Source organism: Stomoxys calcitrans, chromosome 4 (assembly GCF_963082655.1).
Source record: "Stomoxys calcitrans chromosome 4, idStoCalc2.1, whole genome shotgun sequence".
NCBI classification, from domain to species: Eukaryota; Metazoa; Arthropoda; class Insecta; order Diptera; family Muscidae; genus Stomoxys; species Stomoxys calcitrans.
In genome coordinates, this window is record NC_081555.1 from 7,025,081 (window position 1) to 7,045,723 (window position 20,643).

Genomic DNA, 20,643 nt, shown 5'->3' on the forward strand with positions numbered 1-20,643 from the left:
TCCTTAGAGAAAATTTCATGGAAATTTTTTCCTTAGAGAAAATTTCATGGAATTTTTTTTTTTAAGAAAATTTCATGGATATTTTTTCCTGAGAGAAAAATCCCTGGAAATTTTTTCCTTGAGAAAGTTTCATAAAAATTTTTACCTTAGAGAAAGTTTTATGGTAATTTTTTCCTTAGAGATAATTGCATGGACATTTTTTTCTTAGAGAAAATTTCATGGATATTTTTTAAAAGAGAAAATTTCATCAAAATTTTTTAATTGAGAAAATTTCAGGGAAATTTTTTCTTTAGAGAAAATTTCATGGAAATTTTGTCTTCAGAGAAAATTTCATGGAAATTTTGTCTTCAGAGAAAATTTCATAGAAATTTTGTCTTCAGAGAAAATTTTATGGAAATTTTGTCCTTAGAGAAAATTTTATTTAAATTTTGTCTTCATAGAAAATTTCATCTGTTGAGAAAATTTTACGAAAATAATTCTTCAGAGAAATTTTTATGGAAATTTGAATTAAAAAAAATTGTTTTTTAAAGAAAATTTTATAGAATTCTTCTTTAGGGAAATTTTCTCTTAAGAGAAAATTTTGTCTTCAGAGAAATTCCATGAAAATTTTGTCTTCAGAGAAAATTTCATGGACATTTTTTCCTTAGGAAAATTTCATGGAAATTTTTTCCTTAGAGAAAATTTCATGGAAATTTTTTCCTTAAAGAAAATTTCATGAAAATTTTTCCTTAGGAAAGTTTTATGGAAATTGTTTCCTTAGAGAAAATTTCATGGAAATTTTTTCCTTAGAGAAAATTTCATGGAATTTTTTTTTTAAGAAAATTTTATAGATATTTTTTCCTGAGAGAAAAATTCCGGGAAATTTTTTCCTTTAGAAAGTTTCATAAAAATTTTTATCTTAGAGAAAGTTTTGTGGTAATTTTTTCCTTAGAGATAATTGCATGGACATTTTTTTCTTAGAGAAAATTTCATGGATATTTTTTAAAAGAGAAAATTTCATCAAAAATTTTTAATTGAGAAAATTTCAGGGAAATTTTTTCTTCAGAGAAAATTTCATGGAAATTTTGTCTTCAGAGAAAATTTCATGGAAATTTTGTCTTCAGAGAAAATTTTATGGAAATTTTGTCTTCAGAGAAAATTTCATGGAAATTTTGTCTTCAGAGAAAATTTCATGGAAATTTTGTCTTCATAGAAAATTTCATGAAAATTTCATCTGTTGAGAAAATTTTACGAAAATAATTCTTCAGAGAAATTTTTATGGAAATTTTTTCTTTAGAGAGAAAATTTCAGCAAAATTCTGTCTTGAGAAAAAAGTTCAAGGAAATTTTGTCTTCAGAGAAAATTTCATAAAAATTTTGTTTTCAGAGAAAATTTCATGAAAATTCATCTGTTGAGAAAATTTTACGAAAATAATTCTTCAGAGAAATTTTTATGGAAATTTTTTCCTTAGAGAGAAAATTGCAGGGAAATGTTGCCTTGAGAAAAAAAATCATGGAAATTTTTCTTGAAAGAAAATTTAGCGGAAATTTTGTCATTAAATATCATTTATGGAAATTTTGTCTTTGGAGAAAAATTTGGAAATGTTATCATTAGCGAAAATTTCTGGAAAATTTGTCTTTAGAGTAAATTTTATAGAAATTTTGTCTATGACGAATACTTTTGTGCCTTACTTTCCATAGGTCTTACATTCAACTCCATCTCCCTTCTCTAGGTTAGTCGATCTAATGATACTTGTTGGCATATTAAGAAGTAAAACAGAAAAACTAACATGACATATTTTAGCGTTTTTCTTAGCATTCAAACACAAAAAATAATATTTTTTATATTTATGAGCTTAGATTTGTTTCCAACAATGTGGGTATGTCGTTAGCGTTTATTTTTTTCCCAGCGGCAGCAGCAGACGACGAGTATAGAGCGAAGAGTTGCAAGGTTCAGGCATACCGGCATTTTGAAGACTAGAACAGGTTGGGTTTAATGGCAGTTAAAGAGTTGTGGCAAGTTGTTGAGCTTTAGTGACTAGTTCTTCGATCAAGGTGAACATTTGAAATGTAAATTGCATGCAGAGTTAATTGAAATTTAAACGCCTGAGTTTTTTTTTTCTTTTCCACAAACCAACATTCTTGGGGCTTTACGTAAATAGTTCTGGGATCGTTAATTTAGAAGTAATTTTTCCTGAAGTTTCTAAGAAACCATGATTAATAGAGTGTTAAGAAATAACTTTTTAAATTAAAGCTGATTTTTATTCTATACTATATTAAGCAAATAGTTCGGAAAATAACAAAGTAAACACAATTGAGAAAAATCATCAATGAAAGTTTTAATAACATTTCTTGTCAAAATTTTATTATGATAGAAAAATTTTTAAATTTTTAACCTAAATTTTTTTCCTTTAGAAAATTTGGTTAAAATTTCGTACTGTACTTCAATCTGATTTTGCATACCACATTCGTTAGCTACTCCCGAATACCTTTCATTTGAAACCCATATTGATATGAACGTTCAATTTGTCTACTTGGAGGAGTTTTGGAGTTAGGGCGTCTTTCTGGTTACTTGGATCCTATTTTTAATTCATATTCGTATTCTACTCTTCAATACCTTTTATTTAGTACCCATATTGTCACTATCCATCGACTTTTGTTTTTTGGTGGTTTTTTTGGGGTAAGGGGGGAGGGTTCGCCCCCTTTCGATATCAACAAATTATAAAGCCTGTTCCTCCCTTCTGCCCATATCGCCAATCTACTCTCGAGTACTATTCAGTTGAGTTCCATATCGTCGTGATCGTCCAGTAAACCTATTTTATGGGGTTTTGGGGATGGGGCGGTCGCCAGTTACTTGGACCCAATTTTTAATATGAAATTCGTATTCTACTCCTGAAAACCTTTCATTTGAGTCCCATATTGTCTTGATCGGTACATCACACCACCCATCTCCTAGATAAGGTGTTTTTGAAAATAAAGATCTCCGAGATTTGGCTTTATGAAAATTAGGGCAAAAGATAGACCTCCCCCAGAAAAAACATATTTTGTTGTGATTATTTCCATAGAATGTTATGGTAAATTTTAGTTTTTTAGGAAGTTTTGTTAAAATTCTATATCTTAGAAATATTTTGTCTAAATTTTAGGAAATATTTTTCAAAATTGTTTTTCTGTAAAAAAAGTTTTCAAAATGTGATCTCCTAAAAAAATGTGGATTTTTTAATTTATAAACTTTTATAAAGTCATAGAAATCCACTTAATAGATATCTTCCAACCAGTTGGTTTATAAACCATTAGGTGAATCACACATTTCGATTTCCATTTTCATTACTGGCATTGACATTTAACTCATCTTTGGGTAATTAATGGCAAATCTTTGCATTTTCCCATTTTCTATGACAAGTTCATTAATTTATTTAACACTAAACCCACAAACAACATTTAAGAGGCTTTTAAAATATATCTTAAAATATGGTAAACTTTGTGTCACGTTTTTCCAAAAAGCATTGGCAAAGTATGTAGAAAATACAAAAAAAAAAATCAAGTGATACTCGTTTTTGAGCCGCAAGATTTCAATGACTTGAGGTGACCCTCATCAATATTGGTGATGGTGGTGGTGGAAATGCCACAGAAAACGACAAAATGATGTCCGAAAAAAAATTATATAAAAATGCCGGCCTTTGGTCAGGCCGTAGGTGGGGGCAGGCGTAAACTTGATTTTTTTTTTTGATTCAACAACAATGCAAAAGATCCTAACTTCAATGAAGGCGACAACAAAGTTTCACATTTGATTATCGATGAATGGTGCATTCAAATGCAAACTTCAAATGGACACACTATACACACCTCAAAAATTTGAAATTAAAAAAAAAAACGAAAAACCAACTGTTCAACCAACCAAGCAACACCGCCTATAACAAATAGTCAACATCTTGAATATTGCCTATGATATCGATTTTGCCTCAGCCGTATAAAATAAATGGCATTGTCTCTCCGAAAATCTATTTCGATGTGTTTGTATTTATTTGCCTTTACATATTTACAATTAGCTTTTTTAGTGAACCGACAGGAGAAGAGATGTTAGACATTAGTAATTTATTTAAATTCAAACTTTATTTTAATTTCACTTTCATTTTCAACCAGACGGCGTGCGCCTTGTGTGGTGATGATGACGCGCCAGCCCATCCACACTTGAAATAAAATTTTTGTATTTGCTGACGAGGGTCAAGTGATGAGCCATGTTGAGATTATTGGTATGCCCAACACGTTTTTAAGATTTCAGATATAGATGTGAGAAGAAAATTCTCATGCTTTAAAAGCTTATGAGGGCTGCTATAAAGAAACGTGATTTAAACATGTTGGTAAAAAATTAATTACTGTCTTAAAATGTTTGTAAAAGACCTAAAGAGTTGGTTGAGAAAAAATATCATTGCCATTTTTTTTACAGATTAATTTCGTAGTACAATAAGTTTTGTTATTTTAGCAAGGTTTTAATTTATTATGTTAGGTAAAGTACAAAACTATATATGCACATATGGTAGTTTGTATATACAAAAACACTTTAAATATAAAACTAATCATTTTGACTATGATTTGATTCTATACAGATTTCATGGAAAATTTTTTTCCAAGAGTTCATTTAATGAGAAAAAGAGACTTGACGCTATATAAAAAAATAACAAAATAAAAAAATTAAAGACAAAATTTAAATAAAAAAATTAATAAGAAAACATATACAAAAATAGAAAAAAAAAATAATAAGAAAAACAAACTAAAAACATATAAGAAATCTAAATTAAAAACTTGTGATAACTAAAAATCAAAAAATGAAATATAAATTTGAAAACCTGAAAGTATACTTCGGATTTTTGTGTCAAACCTGAAAATATGCAATGTAAAAAGTTTCTTGTTTTGTGCTTGTGGTCTCATTTAAAATATTATTTCCGTCGATTTTAGTCGCACTGTACCCTAACAACATCATAATTTTGCTTCAGACAAAAATTTAAAATGGAGAAAATTTCATGGAAATGTTGCCTTCATGGACATTTTGTCTTAAGAAAATATGTCACGGGATTTTTGTCTTTAGAGAAAATTTCATGGAAATTTTGACTTTAAGAGAAAATTTCACGTAAATTTTGTCTTTAGAGAAAATTTCATGGAAATTTTGTCTTTAAAGAAAATTTCATGGAAATTTTGTCTTTAGAGAAAATTTCATGAAAATTTTGTCTTTAGAGAAAAGTTTATAGAAATTTTGTCTTTAGAGAAAATTTCATGGGAATTTTGTCTTTAGAGAAATTTTCATGGAAATTTTGTCTTTAGAGAAAATTTCATGAAAATTTTGTCTTAAGAGAAAATTTCATGAAAATTTTGTCTTAAGAGAAAATTTTATAAAAATTTTGTCTTTAGAGAAAATTTCACGTAAATTTTGTTTTTAGAGAAAATTTCATGGAAATTTCGTCTTTAGAGAAAATTTTATGAAAGTGAAAAGTTTATAGAATAGACAAATAAGAGAAAAGTTCGTAGAAATTTTGTCTGTAGAGAAAATTTCATGCACATTTTTGTCTCTAGAGAAAATTTTTGTCTTTAGAAAAAATTTCATAGAAACTGTGTCTTTAGAGAAAATTTCATGCAAATTTTGTCTTTATAGCAAACTTAATGGAAATTTTATCTTTAGAGCAAATTTCATAGAAATTTTGTCCTTAGAGAATATTTCATAAGGGTTTTGTCTAAAGATAAAATAATACTAAAATTTTGCGTTTAGAAAAAGTTTCAGAGAAAGTTTGTTTTTAAAAAAATAGTGTGTTAAAATTTTACAATTATTTTCTGCTTAATTTAGAGATAAAGTTTATAACCCCTAGAGTATGCTTTTATTTATTTTTAATGCCATACCTTACCTTGGATGTTAACGTGGCGCAGATGTTAACATGTCCGCCTATGACGCCGATCGCATGGGTTCAAATGTCTGCGTGCACATCATAAACATTTTCAGGGGTTAAAACTTCTCTACCAAGTGGTGTCGCAATACGGCACGCCGCTTGAACTCGCATAAAAATCATTGAGCTTAAACTTTAAGATGTATTTATAAACATTTATACCAAAAGTAAGCAGCAAAATATAAGTGCATTTCATATGGTAATGCATACTTTTGGTCAAAATGTTTGCAACCGCTGATTTTCTGAGTAAATGCAACGACCTAATATTTTTTATATCTCATCGTTCAAACGTTCATCGAATTGTGTAAGAGGATCGGGACATATTCATTTAATGCAGGTCTATTAATTTTTTTTTTCAATTAAGAGGAACCTTTGTTTGGAAGAATAGAGAAGTTTTGCATGGTTGAGAAGATTTGCGTGACTGAAATACTCACAAATGTGACCAGAATTTTCAAACGTCATCGATTTGTGTAAGAGAATTGGTACTTATTCACTTAATGCAGGTCTATACATTTTTTTTTGCAATAAAAAGAACCTATGTTTGGGCGAATGGGGAAGTTTTGCACGGTTGAGAAGTTTTGCGTGGCTGAAATACTTACAAATTTGACCAAAATTTGTGTGAAAATTAACAATTGAATTATTGAGAATGACTTTTGATGTCTGGCTAGCATTTTACCATGAACGCTGTGTCATATGCGGAAATGCAAATTTTTATCTTCTTTTTATCTTTTTTTGATATCATGCTGAACATACATTTTAATATATCATTACAGATTGTTATTTTCACTCTTTAGTTCACAAAAATGTTTTTTTCGGTGACTAACGTTTTATTGTATGCAAAATAATTATTTTTTCAATATTTTTCATAAACTGTGGCATACTTATAGGCATAAAATTGGTTTAACAACTAAAAATCTATAACTTTTTCCCAGAGATATAGTCTTATTTCTGAGTTTTGCTTATTTTTGATTAATTTACGGCAAATATTTCAAAATTTAAATTAAAAATTTTGTGGGAAATATGATATAACTCTATGGTTAAAGCCTTTAAGTATGCAATAAATATCAGTAAAATTTTTATTTTATTCTGTGTGTACTTAGTATAATGTATTTATAAGGTCCGATGTGTGGAGACCACCGCAGCGCAGAGGTTAATATGCCCTTCTATGACGCTGAACGCTTGGGTTCGAATCCTGACGAAAACATCAGCAGAAGATTTTCAGCGGCGTTTTTCCCCTCCTAATGCTGGCAACATTTGTGTAAATGTAAAAACTTCCCCCAAAGAAGTGTCGGAAAGCGGCACTACGTTTGGATTCGGCTATTAAAAGGAGGAGGAGCTTAAACTAGAAGTAGACAGCACTCATTGATATGTGAGAAGTGTGGTCCTGTTTCTTAATGGAATTTTCATGGGCAAATTTGCATTTGCAAAATCCGAAGTGTTGTCGAATGTTTCATCTTTCTACTTCTACAAAATCAATTCTTTTGATTTAAAAATCCCAATAAAATATAATTGTTTGGCTCATTGTATATTAAAGCATTGTTTTAGGGATATATTGCTTGCACTCACAAAAATGTGCTACCTTATAAAAAATTCCAAAATATTTTTGCATGCATTTGATAAGGAACCATTACTAAGCCATTTATAAGACGGTGAATAAGGAATAGATTTTAACAGATTTTCTTATTTTTTTGTTTTATTTATCAAAAAACATGAAACGTTTCCTATTTTTTTCATATATCCCTCCTAAAGTTCATGTGAATATAACATCAGCATCCCATCCGGTCACCAAATGCCAACTGCTGTCTTCTTTTTTTTAATTTTTCTTTTCTTTTTCTTTGCCTTTGTCTTTGTTGTTGTTTTTTCATTTATATCACAGGCCAAAAGGAACATATTTCTCTCCACTGCAAAGATCATCATCATATCGCTACATGTAGTTATAGCCCATGTAAGAGTCATTAGTTTGGTTAATACGTTTCGGTGGTAATGGCGGGGTGGCAGGCGGCCATTCGAATGCTGTTGGTGGTGTCCATAGACTAGTCTATGATTTTTGATAACACCACCAATGAAAGTGAAAACTTGTTGAAGTTGCCTTTAAAACTTTAGAGTCTTTCTCTGGGATTTTTAATGTTTTTGGAAATGGAAATTGAGGCGTGCATTTCTTTAACCTCATGAATATTTATGGACAGAAAAGTTACCTTTTCCCCCCCAAGAAAAGAAAAAAAAAATAAAATGACAAACGTTATCATCTCCCCCATTTGTCATGTGAGGTTAGGAGAGGTCAGTTAAAAGATTCAAGGCCTGGTTTAACAAGCTATGATGTCAGCATTATTACCCCTTTCTTATCTGCATATGAAACCAGATTTAATTGGCTGAGAGAGTTGGCCTGGCCTTAGATGTAAGAGTTTGGAAGTTTTTTTTTCATTTATGCATAGGTGAATGAGACTTCTTTTGTTAATTTTGGGGCAATTCAAAAGGTGCAGAAAAATGACTGCAAATTAAAGGAAAACTTCAAGGATATTGTAGTTGAAGTTAACAATCATTAATTTCAAGAGATGTTTCAACCTTTTACAGCCACATTTATTTCTCTTTTTTTTTTGAAAAATACATACAAAAATACTTTATGACAATTGAAGCTGCATATGAGATGGTTGTTTTGGGTGACTGACTCACAAAAAGCCCATAGCATTTAATAAAATTTACGGTTTTCTTCAAAGTCGCCCCGAGGGCCTGTCAGCATTTAACGCCACTTGTTCATCGAGAAACTTTGCGCAAAACTACAAAACAAAAGAAACAATCACAAGCATCTATTATGCACTTGTGCGGCCATTACGAGTCTATAATATCATGGTTTTGAAGTGTACCACAATTCGCCTGATAAAAGAATGCGGAGCTAATGCCAACAATGATGTGGGAGGTGGTTACCTTAAGCATGGCATTAAGTTGAAAAAATATTTCGTAACGGATACTTGTGGGGGAGGATGGCAAAAACAAAACAAATAACACAGACATCTTGAGGGAGGAGTTTGAGGGGGGTTAAATTGATTTCGAGTGAGGTCAATATAAAATGAAGTTAACAAAAGACCAAAGGTTTGTGATTTAAATTGAACGAAATTCAGGAAAATAATCCATAGAAATTAAATGCTGACCAAATTTTCTGAAAAACTTAAATATTGACAAAATTTTTCACAAAAAAAAAATTATTTTGAAAAGAAATTTTCTCTAAAGACAAAATTTCCATGAAATTTTCTCTAAAGACAAAATTTCCATCAAATTTTCTCTAAAGAAAAAATTTCCATGAAATTTTTTCTAAAGAAAAAATTTTCATGCAATTTTCTCTAAAGCAAAATTTCCATGAAATTTTCTCTAATGAAAAAATTTCCATAAAATTTTCTCTAAAGACAAAATTTCCATGAAATTTTTTCTATAGACAAAATTTCCATGAAATTTTCTCTAAAGACAAAATTTCCATGAAATTTTCTCAAAAGACAAAATTTCTATGAAATTTTCTCTAAAGACAAAATTTCCACGAAAATTTCTCTAAAGACAAAATTTCCACAAAAATTTCTCTAAAGACAAAATTTCCATGAAATTTTCTCTAAAGACAAAATTTCCATAAAAGAAAAAATTTCCATGAAATTTTCTCTAAAGAAAAAAATTTCCATCAAATTTTCTCTAAAGAAAAAATTTCCATGAAATTTTTTCTAAAGAAAAAATTTCCATGCAATTTTCTCTAAAGCAAAATTTCCATGAAATTTTCTCTAATGAAAAAATTTCCATAAAATTTTCTCTAAAGACAAAATTTCCATGAAATTTTTTCTATAGATAAAAATTTCCATGAAATTTTCTCTAAAGACAAAATTTCCATGAAATTTTCTCAAAAGACAAAATTTCTATGAAATTTTCTCTAAAGACAAAATTTCCATGAAATTTTCTCTAAAGACAAAATTTCCATGAAATTTTCTCTAAGACAAAATTTCCATGAAATTTTCTCTAAAGACAAAATTTTCATGAAATTTTCTCTAAAGATAAAATTTCCATGAAATTTTCCCTAAAGAAAAAGACAAAATTTCCATGAAATTTTCTCTAAAGACAAAATTTCCATGAAATTTTCTCTAAAGACAAAATTTCCATGAAATTTTCTCTAAAGACAAAATATCCATGAAATTTTCTCTAAAGACAAAATTTCCATGAAATTTTATCTAAAGACAAAATTTTCGTGAAATTTCCACTAAGAGAAAATTTCTTAGAAATTTTGTCTTTGGAGAAAATTTCATGAATACTTTCTCTTTAGAGAATTTCATGAAAACTTTCTCTAAAGACAAAATGTCCATGAAATTTTCTTTAAAGACATAATTTCCACGAAATGTTCATAAAGTTTTCTCTAATGAAAAATTCCATAAAAGTTTTTCTAAAGAAAAAATTTCCATTAAATTTAAAAAAAAAATTGTTTTATTGGAAAGATTTCTAAGCTGCAAATTTATAAAAAAAATGCATAGAAATTTCATTACAGGAGCAATTTTATAAAAAGTTATCTTTGATATCCTTCTTCAATTTGGGTCCCGATTTGGATATAGCTGCCATATAGACCGATCTCTCGATTTAAGGTCTTGGGCCCATAAAAGGCGCATTTATTGTCCGATGTCGCCAAAATTTTGGACAGTGAGTTGTGTTAGTCCCTTCGACATGCTTTTTCAATTTGGCTCAGATCGGTCCAGATTTGGATATAGCTGCCATATAGACCAATCTCCCAATTTAAGGTCTTGGGCCCATAAACGGCGCATTTATTGTCCGATGTCGCCAAAATTAGGGACAGTGAGTTGTGCTAGGCCCGTCGACAATATTCTTGAATTTGGCCCCGATCGGTCTAGATTTGGATATAGCTGTCATATAGATCAATCTCTCGATTTAAGGTTTTGGGCCCATAAAAGGCGCATTTATTGTCCGATGTCGGTTTTCGACATCCATGTGGTATATGGGTCAGATCGGTCTATATTTGGATATAGCTACCAAAAAGACCAATTTTTTGTTATACAAAATTTAACAGTGACTTGTACTTATTAGATCACTGAATGTCCTTGCCGAATTTGGTGCAAATAGGACCATATTTCGATGAAGCTGCTATGGAGCATAAATTATGCATAATAACGGACTATGACGAAAGGTGGTTTATATATACCCCCGAGGCGGCGGGTATCCCAAGTTTGGCCCGGCCAAACTTAACGCCTTTTTACTTGTTTAAGTTCAATGTTCATGTTCAATGTCATTTTAAATCTCCCATTGTTGTTAAAGACACTCACTAATTTCGTCGTCAATTTTGTAAGGCATTTCACTTTCAATTTCATTAACAAACCTTTTAAACCGAAAAACCACAATCACGGTGTTTATGGCGAAAACTAAAATTGGAAATGAAAATCTTGGCGTAGCCATTATGTCTGGCGGGCAAAGTTTCTGCTCCTTCATTTGTTCTACCTTTGGCTTAGCGTAATTTTTTAAATATCACTTATTATAGGATTTTTAATTAACACCAAGTTCGAGTGTTTGCTTCACCTATGGCCTAAAGTTGCTTTGCCCTCCCTACCCTTCACTTTCCTCGTGTTTAAGGTAAATCAAGCATGGTTCAATTTAATCATTGATGAAAGCGTAATTAAATAAATATTTATCTTTACATTTTGTTTGTTTGCCATTTTTTTACGACTATCATCATCATCATCATCAGCAACTGCAAGCCAACAGCTTTAACAACTTCTTGTTGGCATTTGTTGATGGCACCACTGACATTGATTGAAAATTATACTTATTTTTTGTTTTTGTGTTTATTTTTTATATATATATATTTTTTTAGCTTAAAGTAATTGTTTTAACACTGATCATTTTTTGTCTCTTCTTTTGTGTTTTTTGTTTGTTTATTTTCATGTCTGGTTGTTTTAATTTGTGTGACTCGCAAGTTCAAAATCTTTTTTTTCACGAGGTTTTTTGTGTTTTTTCTTGCTTGTCTATGTTATCTTGGTCATCCATGATGATTAGATAAAGTTGTCAGTTATCCATGGGACTGCGTAGTTTTTTGCTAAACTTTTTTCATTTTCATTTACATTCATCTGAAATTTGATATATGTTCACATGTCCCCCGGTGAAGGGAAATGCGAAACTATTACAAAGTTGGCCTGCCAGTAATGTCAAACTGACTGATAAGAATGAGGTTAAAATAATGCAATATGTGATACGTATTTATTGTTCCAGATGTCTTCTTTTTGCAATATAAAATACTAGCTGTGTAACTAGAAATTGGAACGATAAAAAATAGTTGAATACACAGAAAAAAAGAAAGAACAATGTTTATTTTTTTTTAAGAATAACAAAAATTTTAATCATTATTTTAATTTAAGTTTTTTTTTTCTTTCAGAGGGCTGGATGGCCAGGTAAGTTTTTTATATATTTTTATTTATTTTTAATAAAGTGTGTTGTTTCTAGAAGCATTTGTCCGGCTATCCTTATCGCGATTTCATTTTCGACCAAGAAAAATCATCAGCAGGAAATTTCAAATGGATCATGGTGCTTTACAACCATCCCAACTAGAGTATATTGTAAAGCACACATCTGAATATGACGGGGGCTCTTTTAAATGACTTGATTCACAAGCGCAATTGAAAACAAATCAAATCTTACTTCACATGATCCATTTGACATCGTCCCATGATGATATTTCTTGGTCGAAATCGAAATCCGGATATCCAGAAAATTTAGATAAAATTTTCTCTAGAAATAATATCTTAACAAACATTGCAACAAAAATAAAATTTTTGCAAAAGAATATATAAAAGTAAAATTTTCTATAAAAAAAATGTTGACGTAATTTTCTATAGAAATGAAATTTTGAGAAAATTTTTTGTAAAAATAAAATTTCTACAAAAATTTTCTTTAGATATGGAATTTTGACATAAATTTCAATAGAAATAAAATTGCAACAGTTTTTTATAGAAAAAAATTTAGACAAAATTTAGTGTGAAAAATATTTTGTAAAAGCAAAATTTCTATGAAATTTTCTCTAAAAACAAAATTTTGATGGCGTGTTTTTAAAGCTCCAAATTTCTATGAAATTTTCCCAAAAGATAAAACTTTTATAATATTTTTGATGAAATTTTTCTTTAGAGACTCGATTTTGAGGAAATTTACTTAACAACATTTCTATAAAATTTTCTCTCAAGCCAAAATTTTAAAAAATTTCCCCTAAAATTTCATGAAATTTTCTTTAAAAATGTTCCCTAAAAACAGTTTTCTTGAAATTGTCTCTGAAAACTAAATTTCCATAAATTTTTTTTCTAAAAACAAAATTTCTATGAAGGATCAAATTGTATGAAATTTTCTCTAAAGGCAAAAGGTTTTCTTTAAAAACAAAATTTCGGGAAAATTCTTTTAGATTCAATTTTGAGGAAATTTTTTCCTTATAGACCCGAAAATGACTGAACCGATTTTCTAAAAATGTTCACAGATTGTGTAGGTTGGAAAAAGCAATAAGATATAGTATAATTTGATATCGGAAGCGTGGTAGGACCCTCCTCCTAACCCCAAAAGCAAAGCCAATAACTAAAAATTGACCGATAAGGACAATATGGGACTCAATTGAAAGGTATTCGTGATTAAAGTACGAATATGATGTTTAAAATTGGGTCTAAGTACCACCCAGATACTTAAATGAAAGGTATTCGTGATTAAAGTACGAATATGATGTTTAAAATTGGGTCTAAGTACCACCCAGATACTTAAATGAAAGGTATTCGTGATTAAAGTACGAATATGATGTTTAAAATTGGGTCTAAGTTCCACCCTGATACTTGGACACAAATTATAATTTCATATTCGTAATCTCCAAATAAATATTCCTATTTGTCATATTTGTAGTCGACTCCCGAACATTGACATTATCGCCCAATATGCCTACTTGCGAGGTTTTGGGTTTGGAGCGGTTTTGGATTCGTGGAGGCCCCCTACCGCTCCAAACCCAAAACCTCCCAAGTAGGCATATTGGGCGATAATGTTAATAGTCGGGAGTCGACTACAAATATGACAAATAGGAATATTTATTTGGAGATTACGAATATGAAATTGGCGCTTTAACCTCTAAAACCACCCCGAATAGCTTAATTGACCAATTATAGCAATGTGAGGATCAAGTGATATATGTTTTTAAGTAGACTGCGAATCGAACAAAAAATTTTGTACTCAAACACTAGGAGAAGGCGGCGCACAATACCGTCCCCACAAAAGGTACTGGGGAATTAAGTATATATCTTCCCCTAACTGCCAAGAAGATGTAAGTACCAAAATCAAAACTTTACAGGAGAAGGGTTTTATTTAATAAATCATAGCATAATTTACGCTGAAATATGATTTTTACACATATACCACTCCTTTGGTTGATTCATTTAAGGATAAACAAGAAAAAAAGGCGTTAAGTTAGGTCGGACCGAACTTTGGATACCTAACAACTTGGGTATATATGTAAACAACCTTTCGGATACTAAATGCGCCTTTTATGGGGCCAAAACTTTAAATCGAGAGATCGGTTTATATTGCAGCTATATTCAAATCTGAGCCGATCTGGGCAAAATTGAAGAAGGTTGTCGAAGGCCTTAACACAACTCCAAACTGTCCAAAATCTCAGCGACATCGGACAATAAATGCGCCTTTTATGGGCCCAAAAACTTAAATAGAGAGATCAGTCTATATGGCAGCTATATCCAAATCTGGACCGATCGCGGCCAAATTGAAAAGGGATGTCGAAGGGCCTAACACAACTCACAATCCCAAATTTTGGCAAAATCAGGCAATAAATGCGCCTTTTATGGGCTCAAAACCTTTAATCGAGAGATCGGTTTATATGGCAGTTATATCCAAATCTAAAACGATCTGGACCAAATTGAAGAAGGATGTCGAAGGCCCTATCAGAACTAACTGTCGGCAATTTCGGCGACATCGGACAATAAATGCGCCTTTTTTTTGCCCAAGTCCTTAAATCGAGAGATCGGTCTATATTGCAACTATATTCAAATCTGAACCGATCTGGGCCAAATTGAAGAAGGTTGTCGAAGGCTTTAACACAACTCACTGTCTCAAATTTCAGCGACATCGGACAATAAATGCGCTATTTATGCGCCCATATCTTAAATCGAGAGATCGATCTACAATATATGGCAGCTATATCCAAATCTGGACCGATCGGGGCCAAATTGTAGAAAAATGTCGAGGCCCCTAACACATCTCACTATCCCGAATTTCGGCAACATCGGACAATAAATGCGCCTTTTATGGGCCCAAGACCTTAAATCAAGAGATCGGTCTATATGGCAGCTATATCCAAATCTGAACCAATCTGTGCCAAATTGAAGAATGATGTCGAAGGGCCTAACACAACTCACAATCCCAAATTTTGGCAAAGTCAGGCAATAAATGCGCCTTTTATGGGCCTAAAACCGTAAATCGGCGGATCGGTCTATATGACAGCTATATCCAAATCCAGAACGATCTGGACGAAATTGAAAAAGGATGTCGAGTGGCCTAATAAAACTCACTTTCCCAAATTTCAGCAAAATCGGATAATAAATGTGGCTTATATGTCCCTAAAACCCTAAATCGGCGGAACGGTCTATATGGGGGCTATATCAAGATATAGTTCGATGTAGCCCATCTTCAAACTAAACCTGCTTATGAACAAAATTAAGAACCAGTGCAAAGTTTCAGCTCAATATCTTTATTTCTTAAGACTGTAGTGTGATTTCAACAGACAGATGGACAGACTGACGGACATGCCTAGATCGTCTTAGATTTTCACGCTGATCAAGAATATGTATACTTTATAGGGTCGGACACGCGTTCCTCAGTAAGAATAGGAAAGAATCTCTCCGAACCGTTTAATACCAAACGAGGTTTCAGACAAGGAGATAGACTATCGTGTGATCTCTTTAATATCTGGAGCTGGAGAAGATTAAACGGGACATCATAGGTCGGTCACCGGAAGTAGTTAATGCCGCCTTTGACAGAATCGAAAGAGAGTCAGTGATAATGGGTCTGGCAGTAAATGGAGATAAGACGAAATGGATGGTTTCAACTTACAAAACACCTTGTACAACCGAGCAGATAAAGAAAATGGAAAAAGTTGGAAACCACAACTTTGAGATAGTCAGTAACTTTATTTACCTCGGCACCGCCGTAACCGAAACGAATGACACCAGTTTTGAGATTAAGCGAAGAATAATACTGGCAAACAGATGCTACTTTGGACTAAGTAAGCAGTTTAGATTACACTATGCAAGACACTGATACTACCCGTGCTGTTATATGGTTCTGAAGCATGAGTACTTGTGAAAGCAGATGAGGCAGTGCTTGGAGTATTTGAGAGAAAGATTCTTCGTTTGCGTTAATGGAGAATATAGGCGACGTACGAGCTGTATGATGACGATGGCATAGTTACACGTATCAAAATACAACGGCTGCGTTGGCTAGGTCATGTTGTCAGAATGGATAAAGATGCTCCAGCAAAGAAGTCTTTTGAAGGCAAACACGGTGGTACACGCAAACCGGGAAAACCAAAAGCCCGATGAAAAGATCAAGTGGTGGTAGACACCTCGAAACTTGGTGTCAGAGATTTTAGAATGAGCGCATTAGATCGAAGCGTTTGGAACGCTATTCTACGTTCGGCTAGTGGAACAAGAGTTCTGTCATAGCCAATTCAAGTACGAAAGTAAAGTAATAGGGTTGGAAATGGATATTTCGATGTGTTGCAAAGGGAATGACAAAATGAATATACCCCCATCCTTCGGTGGTGGGTATACAAATGATTTAAAAAATATTATATCGTAAATTTATTATGAGAGCTCTTCGTTGAATGCGTGAAGTAAAGCGTTTGCCCAATATTATTTTCAGAGAACCAAACTGACCACTCACAAACATTCGAACATAACGTTTTTTTGCATTAAATTCGTTTTTTTTTTATTTTTAATCTGATATGCAAGTTGTAAATTTTGTATTTTAAAGGTCACAATGCAATTAAATGATACTCAAAACTTATGCCAGAAAATTCATTGCATCGAGCACTACATTTAACTTATAGCATGATTTTTATTAACAGTTTTTGTTAGTATTCATATTTTTTTGTTAAATAAACAATTGTTTTGGTAGTCTTGACATTTATACTTGAATACCTATATTGGCCTTCACTTGACACTTTTGACCTAATTTGAAAACTAACCATTTTTATTTCGTAAACATCTATTTAAACTTTTGCCAATGACTTTTACAAATATTTTTGTCATTTGATAAAATTTTTTGAAATAAACAATTTTTTCGAACCACGCAAATGTTTTTCAGATTTGGCTTTTAAGCTCTCTAGATAACTACTGCTAGTCGTTTGCAGGAAAATTAACAAAATACCTAAACAAAATATAAATACACTCATATATCTTTTAGACGTGCATTTGTAAACTGCCGCTTATCAGATGAAGTGTTTCATGACGTTTTCTTTTCATTCGCCAGCAAAAACACTTGTGTCAACATACAATTTAAATAGGAAAAATAAAAAAAAAAACAGATCTTACTCTCTTTTTTCCTAACAACTATTTTTCAAGATCAGTTTTAGAGCAATATGGCATAAAACAATTTTTAAGCAAATTGAGTTTGGGAAAAACTTGGCCAGAAGATTAGTTGAGATAAGCAAAGAAAAATTCATCAAAAAAAGGGGAATGAACTGGATTTTTGTAATTACTTCAACTTTATATCACCAAAGGTAACTTAAGACTTTTTAGAGAGGTCAGTGCAATGTAATATGATATTTATGGTAACACCTTTGGTCTTATCAAGCTTGCTTTTATTATTTTTTTTTTGCCCTACAACTTCTTCTCAACCAATCTTGTATTGTCATAATTAGCTTGTATTGTGTGTGCATTAATAAAAACTGGTAGCTTTTACGGCAGCACTTTTTTTTTGAAAAATTTCAAAAATTCAAAATACCTTAAACCTGCTCTCTTGCCGGCCTTGTTTCTAATAAAGACTTAAAATATTTTTTTAACAAACAGAAAATTACGAATTAACTTAGATTTTGTTGTTGTTGGTGTTGGTGTTGGTTACCAAAAAATGCACTTAGCTCTGCAAACTTAGCGCATTTGTCATCTATGAACATATTTAAATTTTTTTTTGACTCATAAACTTCCATTTATTATTGGCAAAGCCAACCGACCGGCTTCCGAAACGCCAACCCGATCATTGATTTATGTGGGGATTAAGGCTTAAGGCAATTTTATGCCGCAGTGGAGACCATAAAACTCGATTTGTTTAATTTTTTTTTCTTCAAAAATTACACTTGACCACCGCATGCATTAAGAGTAAAAAAAAGCCCACAAATTTTATTTTTTTTAATTTTTATTTGATTTCAAAAAAAAAAAAAACAAATATTTGCAATTGATACACTTTTTAGCAAACGCACATTTTTTCTATTAATTAACCTTGAGTTTCGTTTCGAAATGTACATATGCGTGCTTTGGTTATGTCTGAGGACAGACATTATGAACAAAAATAAAACTAATATTGTAAGTGAAAAAAATTAAGAAATGATAAATAACTTAAGGTTAATAAACAAGTGAATGGAAAAATTGACAAAAAAAAAATTAAGATGTTAACATGTTTAAAAAATGATTGGTTTTAGTTGATTAGAGTTGTCATAGCCAAAAAACTACAACTAGATCAAGGTTCGGCCAAAAAAATGTGACATGGTGGGTTTTTAATAGCAGGCAAATAACTTTTACAGAACTTTAATTTGAACGCCCTCGAGTTTTTGATTGTAAATGAAATACGAAAAAAAAAATTTTTTTTGAAAGTAAAATTTTTATGATAATAAAACAATTTTGATGTTGGTGAAATAAATATCATAAAATTATATATAAAAACCAGTAAGGAAGGGCAAAGTCGGGTGGTCGGGCCGACTGTATAATACCCTACACCTACCCCATAAGTACAATGTGGGAGCTATATCCAATTCTGAACCATTTTTGATGGACCTCGGCGGGCAAAAATTTGTGCAAACTGTAATAACTACGGTTGACAAATGATAACATTATTACAAATTACCCAAAATCAACATATATATGGGAGCTATAACTAATATTGAACCTATTTCCACGAAAACCTGTAATGTAGCAAGTCATTAGAAAATCCTTCCTGCAAAATTTCGAGAGAATCGGGTAAAAAATGACCATTTTATTGCATTATTACTGCAAATCGAACGAACATATATATATGGGAGCTATATCCAAATCTGAACCGACTTTGATGAAATTCACGTGTAATGCCGGGAGTTATAGGAAAATCGTTCCTGCCAAATTTCGCGAAAATCGGTTTACAAATGACCATATTATTGCAGTATTATTGCAAATCGGACGAACATATATACGTGAGCTACATCTAAATCTGAACCGATTTTTTCCAATTTCAATAAGCTTCGTCTCTAGGTTGAAAAACACGCCCATACCAAATTTCGAGAAAATCGGTTAACAAATGGCCATTTTATTGCAGTATTACTGCAAATCGGACAAACATATATATGGGAGCTATATCCAAATCTGAACCGATTTCTTCCAATTTCAATAGGCTTTGTCTCTAGGCCGAAAGACATGCCCATACCAAATTTGAAGATGATCGGATGAAAATTGCGACCTGTAGTTCGTACACAAATTAACATGGACAGACGGACAGACAGACAGACGGACATAGCTAAATCGAATCAGAAAGTGATTCTGAGTCGATCGGTATACTTATCAATGGGTCTATCTCTCTTCCTTTTGGGTGTTACAAACTAATTAACTAAGTTGTAATACCCTGTACCACAGTAGTGGTGTAGGGTATAACAAGTAAAAACGCATAAAATTCGACCGTGCCGAACTTCTGATACCCGCCAACATGGATATACTTATTATCAAAATTTATTTTAACACTAATTTATCCATATTAATATCCAAACAAATATAGTCCGATCTTAATCATATTTGGTTCAGGTGCTGAGAAGCTCTATGCAAGTAACAGTTCGAAATTTCAGCAAAGTCGGATAATAAGTGCGCCGTTCATATGATAAAGCCCTAATTCGGATGATCGATCTTTATGACACCTATATCTAAATATGGTCCGATCTGGACCTGTTGGGAATCTTGATGCATTGCACTATTCCAAAGTTCAGCGTAGTAGGGTAATAAATGCGCCTGTTTTAAGCCTAAGACCCAAAATCGGCAGATGGGTCTACATGGCAGCTATATCCGAATAAGTTCCGATCAGGACCACTTTTGGTTCGGATATCAACAGACTTAATAAAACTCACTGTGCCAAATTTCAGAGAAATCCAGTAATAAATGCGCCCGTTAGTTTTGGTTCGGATATCGTCGGGCCCAACAAAATTCACTGTTCTGAATTTAAGCGAAATCCGGTAAGAAATGCATCCGTTTATAGGCTTAAGATCCTAAATCGGCATATCGGTCTATACTGCAGCTATATGTTAATATGGTCCGATTTACACCATATTCGGGTCGAAAGTCAAGATCCCTAGTGCGAATCACTGTTTAAAAATTCAGCAAAATCGAAGAATAAATGCGCCTTTTATGGTCTTTAGACCCTTAATCGCCAGATCAGTCTATATGGCAGCTATATCTAAATATAGTCCGAACTCGATCATATCCGGGACAGATGCTGAGAGTCATGATAGA

The 20,643-nt window shown here is 31.8% G+C and overlaps 2 protein-coding genes across 3 annotated transcripts in view; one reads left to right on the forward strand and one right to left on the reverse strand.

Annotated features, from left to right (window-relative positions):
• Positions 1 to 12,324, forward strand: part of LOC106087860 (ESF1 homolog) — a 71,775-nt gene extending 59,451 nt beyond the window's left edge. The window contains exon 5 of the mRNA XM_013253053.2: positions 12,309 to 12,324. The gene's annotated coding sequence lies outside the window, so the exon portion shown is untranslated. The remainder of the gene's footprint in view (positions 1 to 12,308) is intronic.
• The window catches only part of LOC106087859 (disheveled-associated activator of morphogenesis 1), a 117,002-nt gene that overhangs the window by 46,609 nt on the left and 49,750 nt on the right, over positions 1 to 20,643 (reverse strand). Inside the window, exon 1 of one of the 2 annotated variants that reach the window (XM_013253052.2) lies at positions 17,151 to 17,279. The exons of the other annotated variant lie outside the window; for it this stretch is intronic. Coding sequence (XP_013108506.2) covers positions 17,151 to 17,153 — 3 coding nt within the window. The 5' untranslated portion in view covers positions 17,154 to 17,279. Of the gene's footprint in view, positions 1 to 17,150; positions 17,280 to 20,643 lie in introns of those variants that run through there. 2 annotated transcript variants of the gene reach the window in all.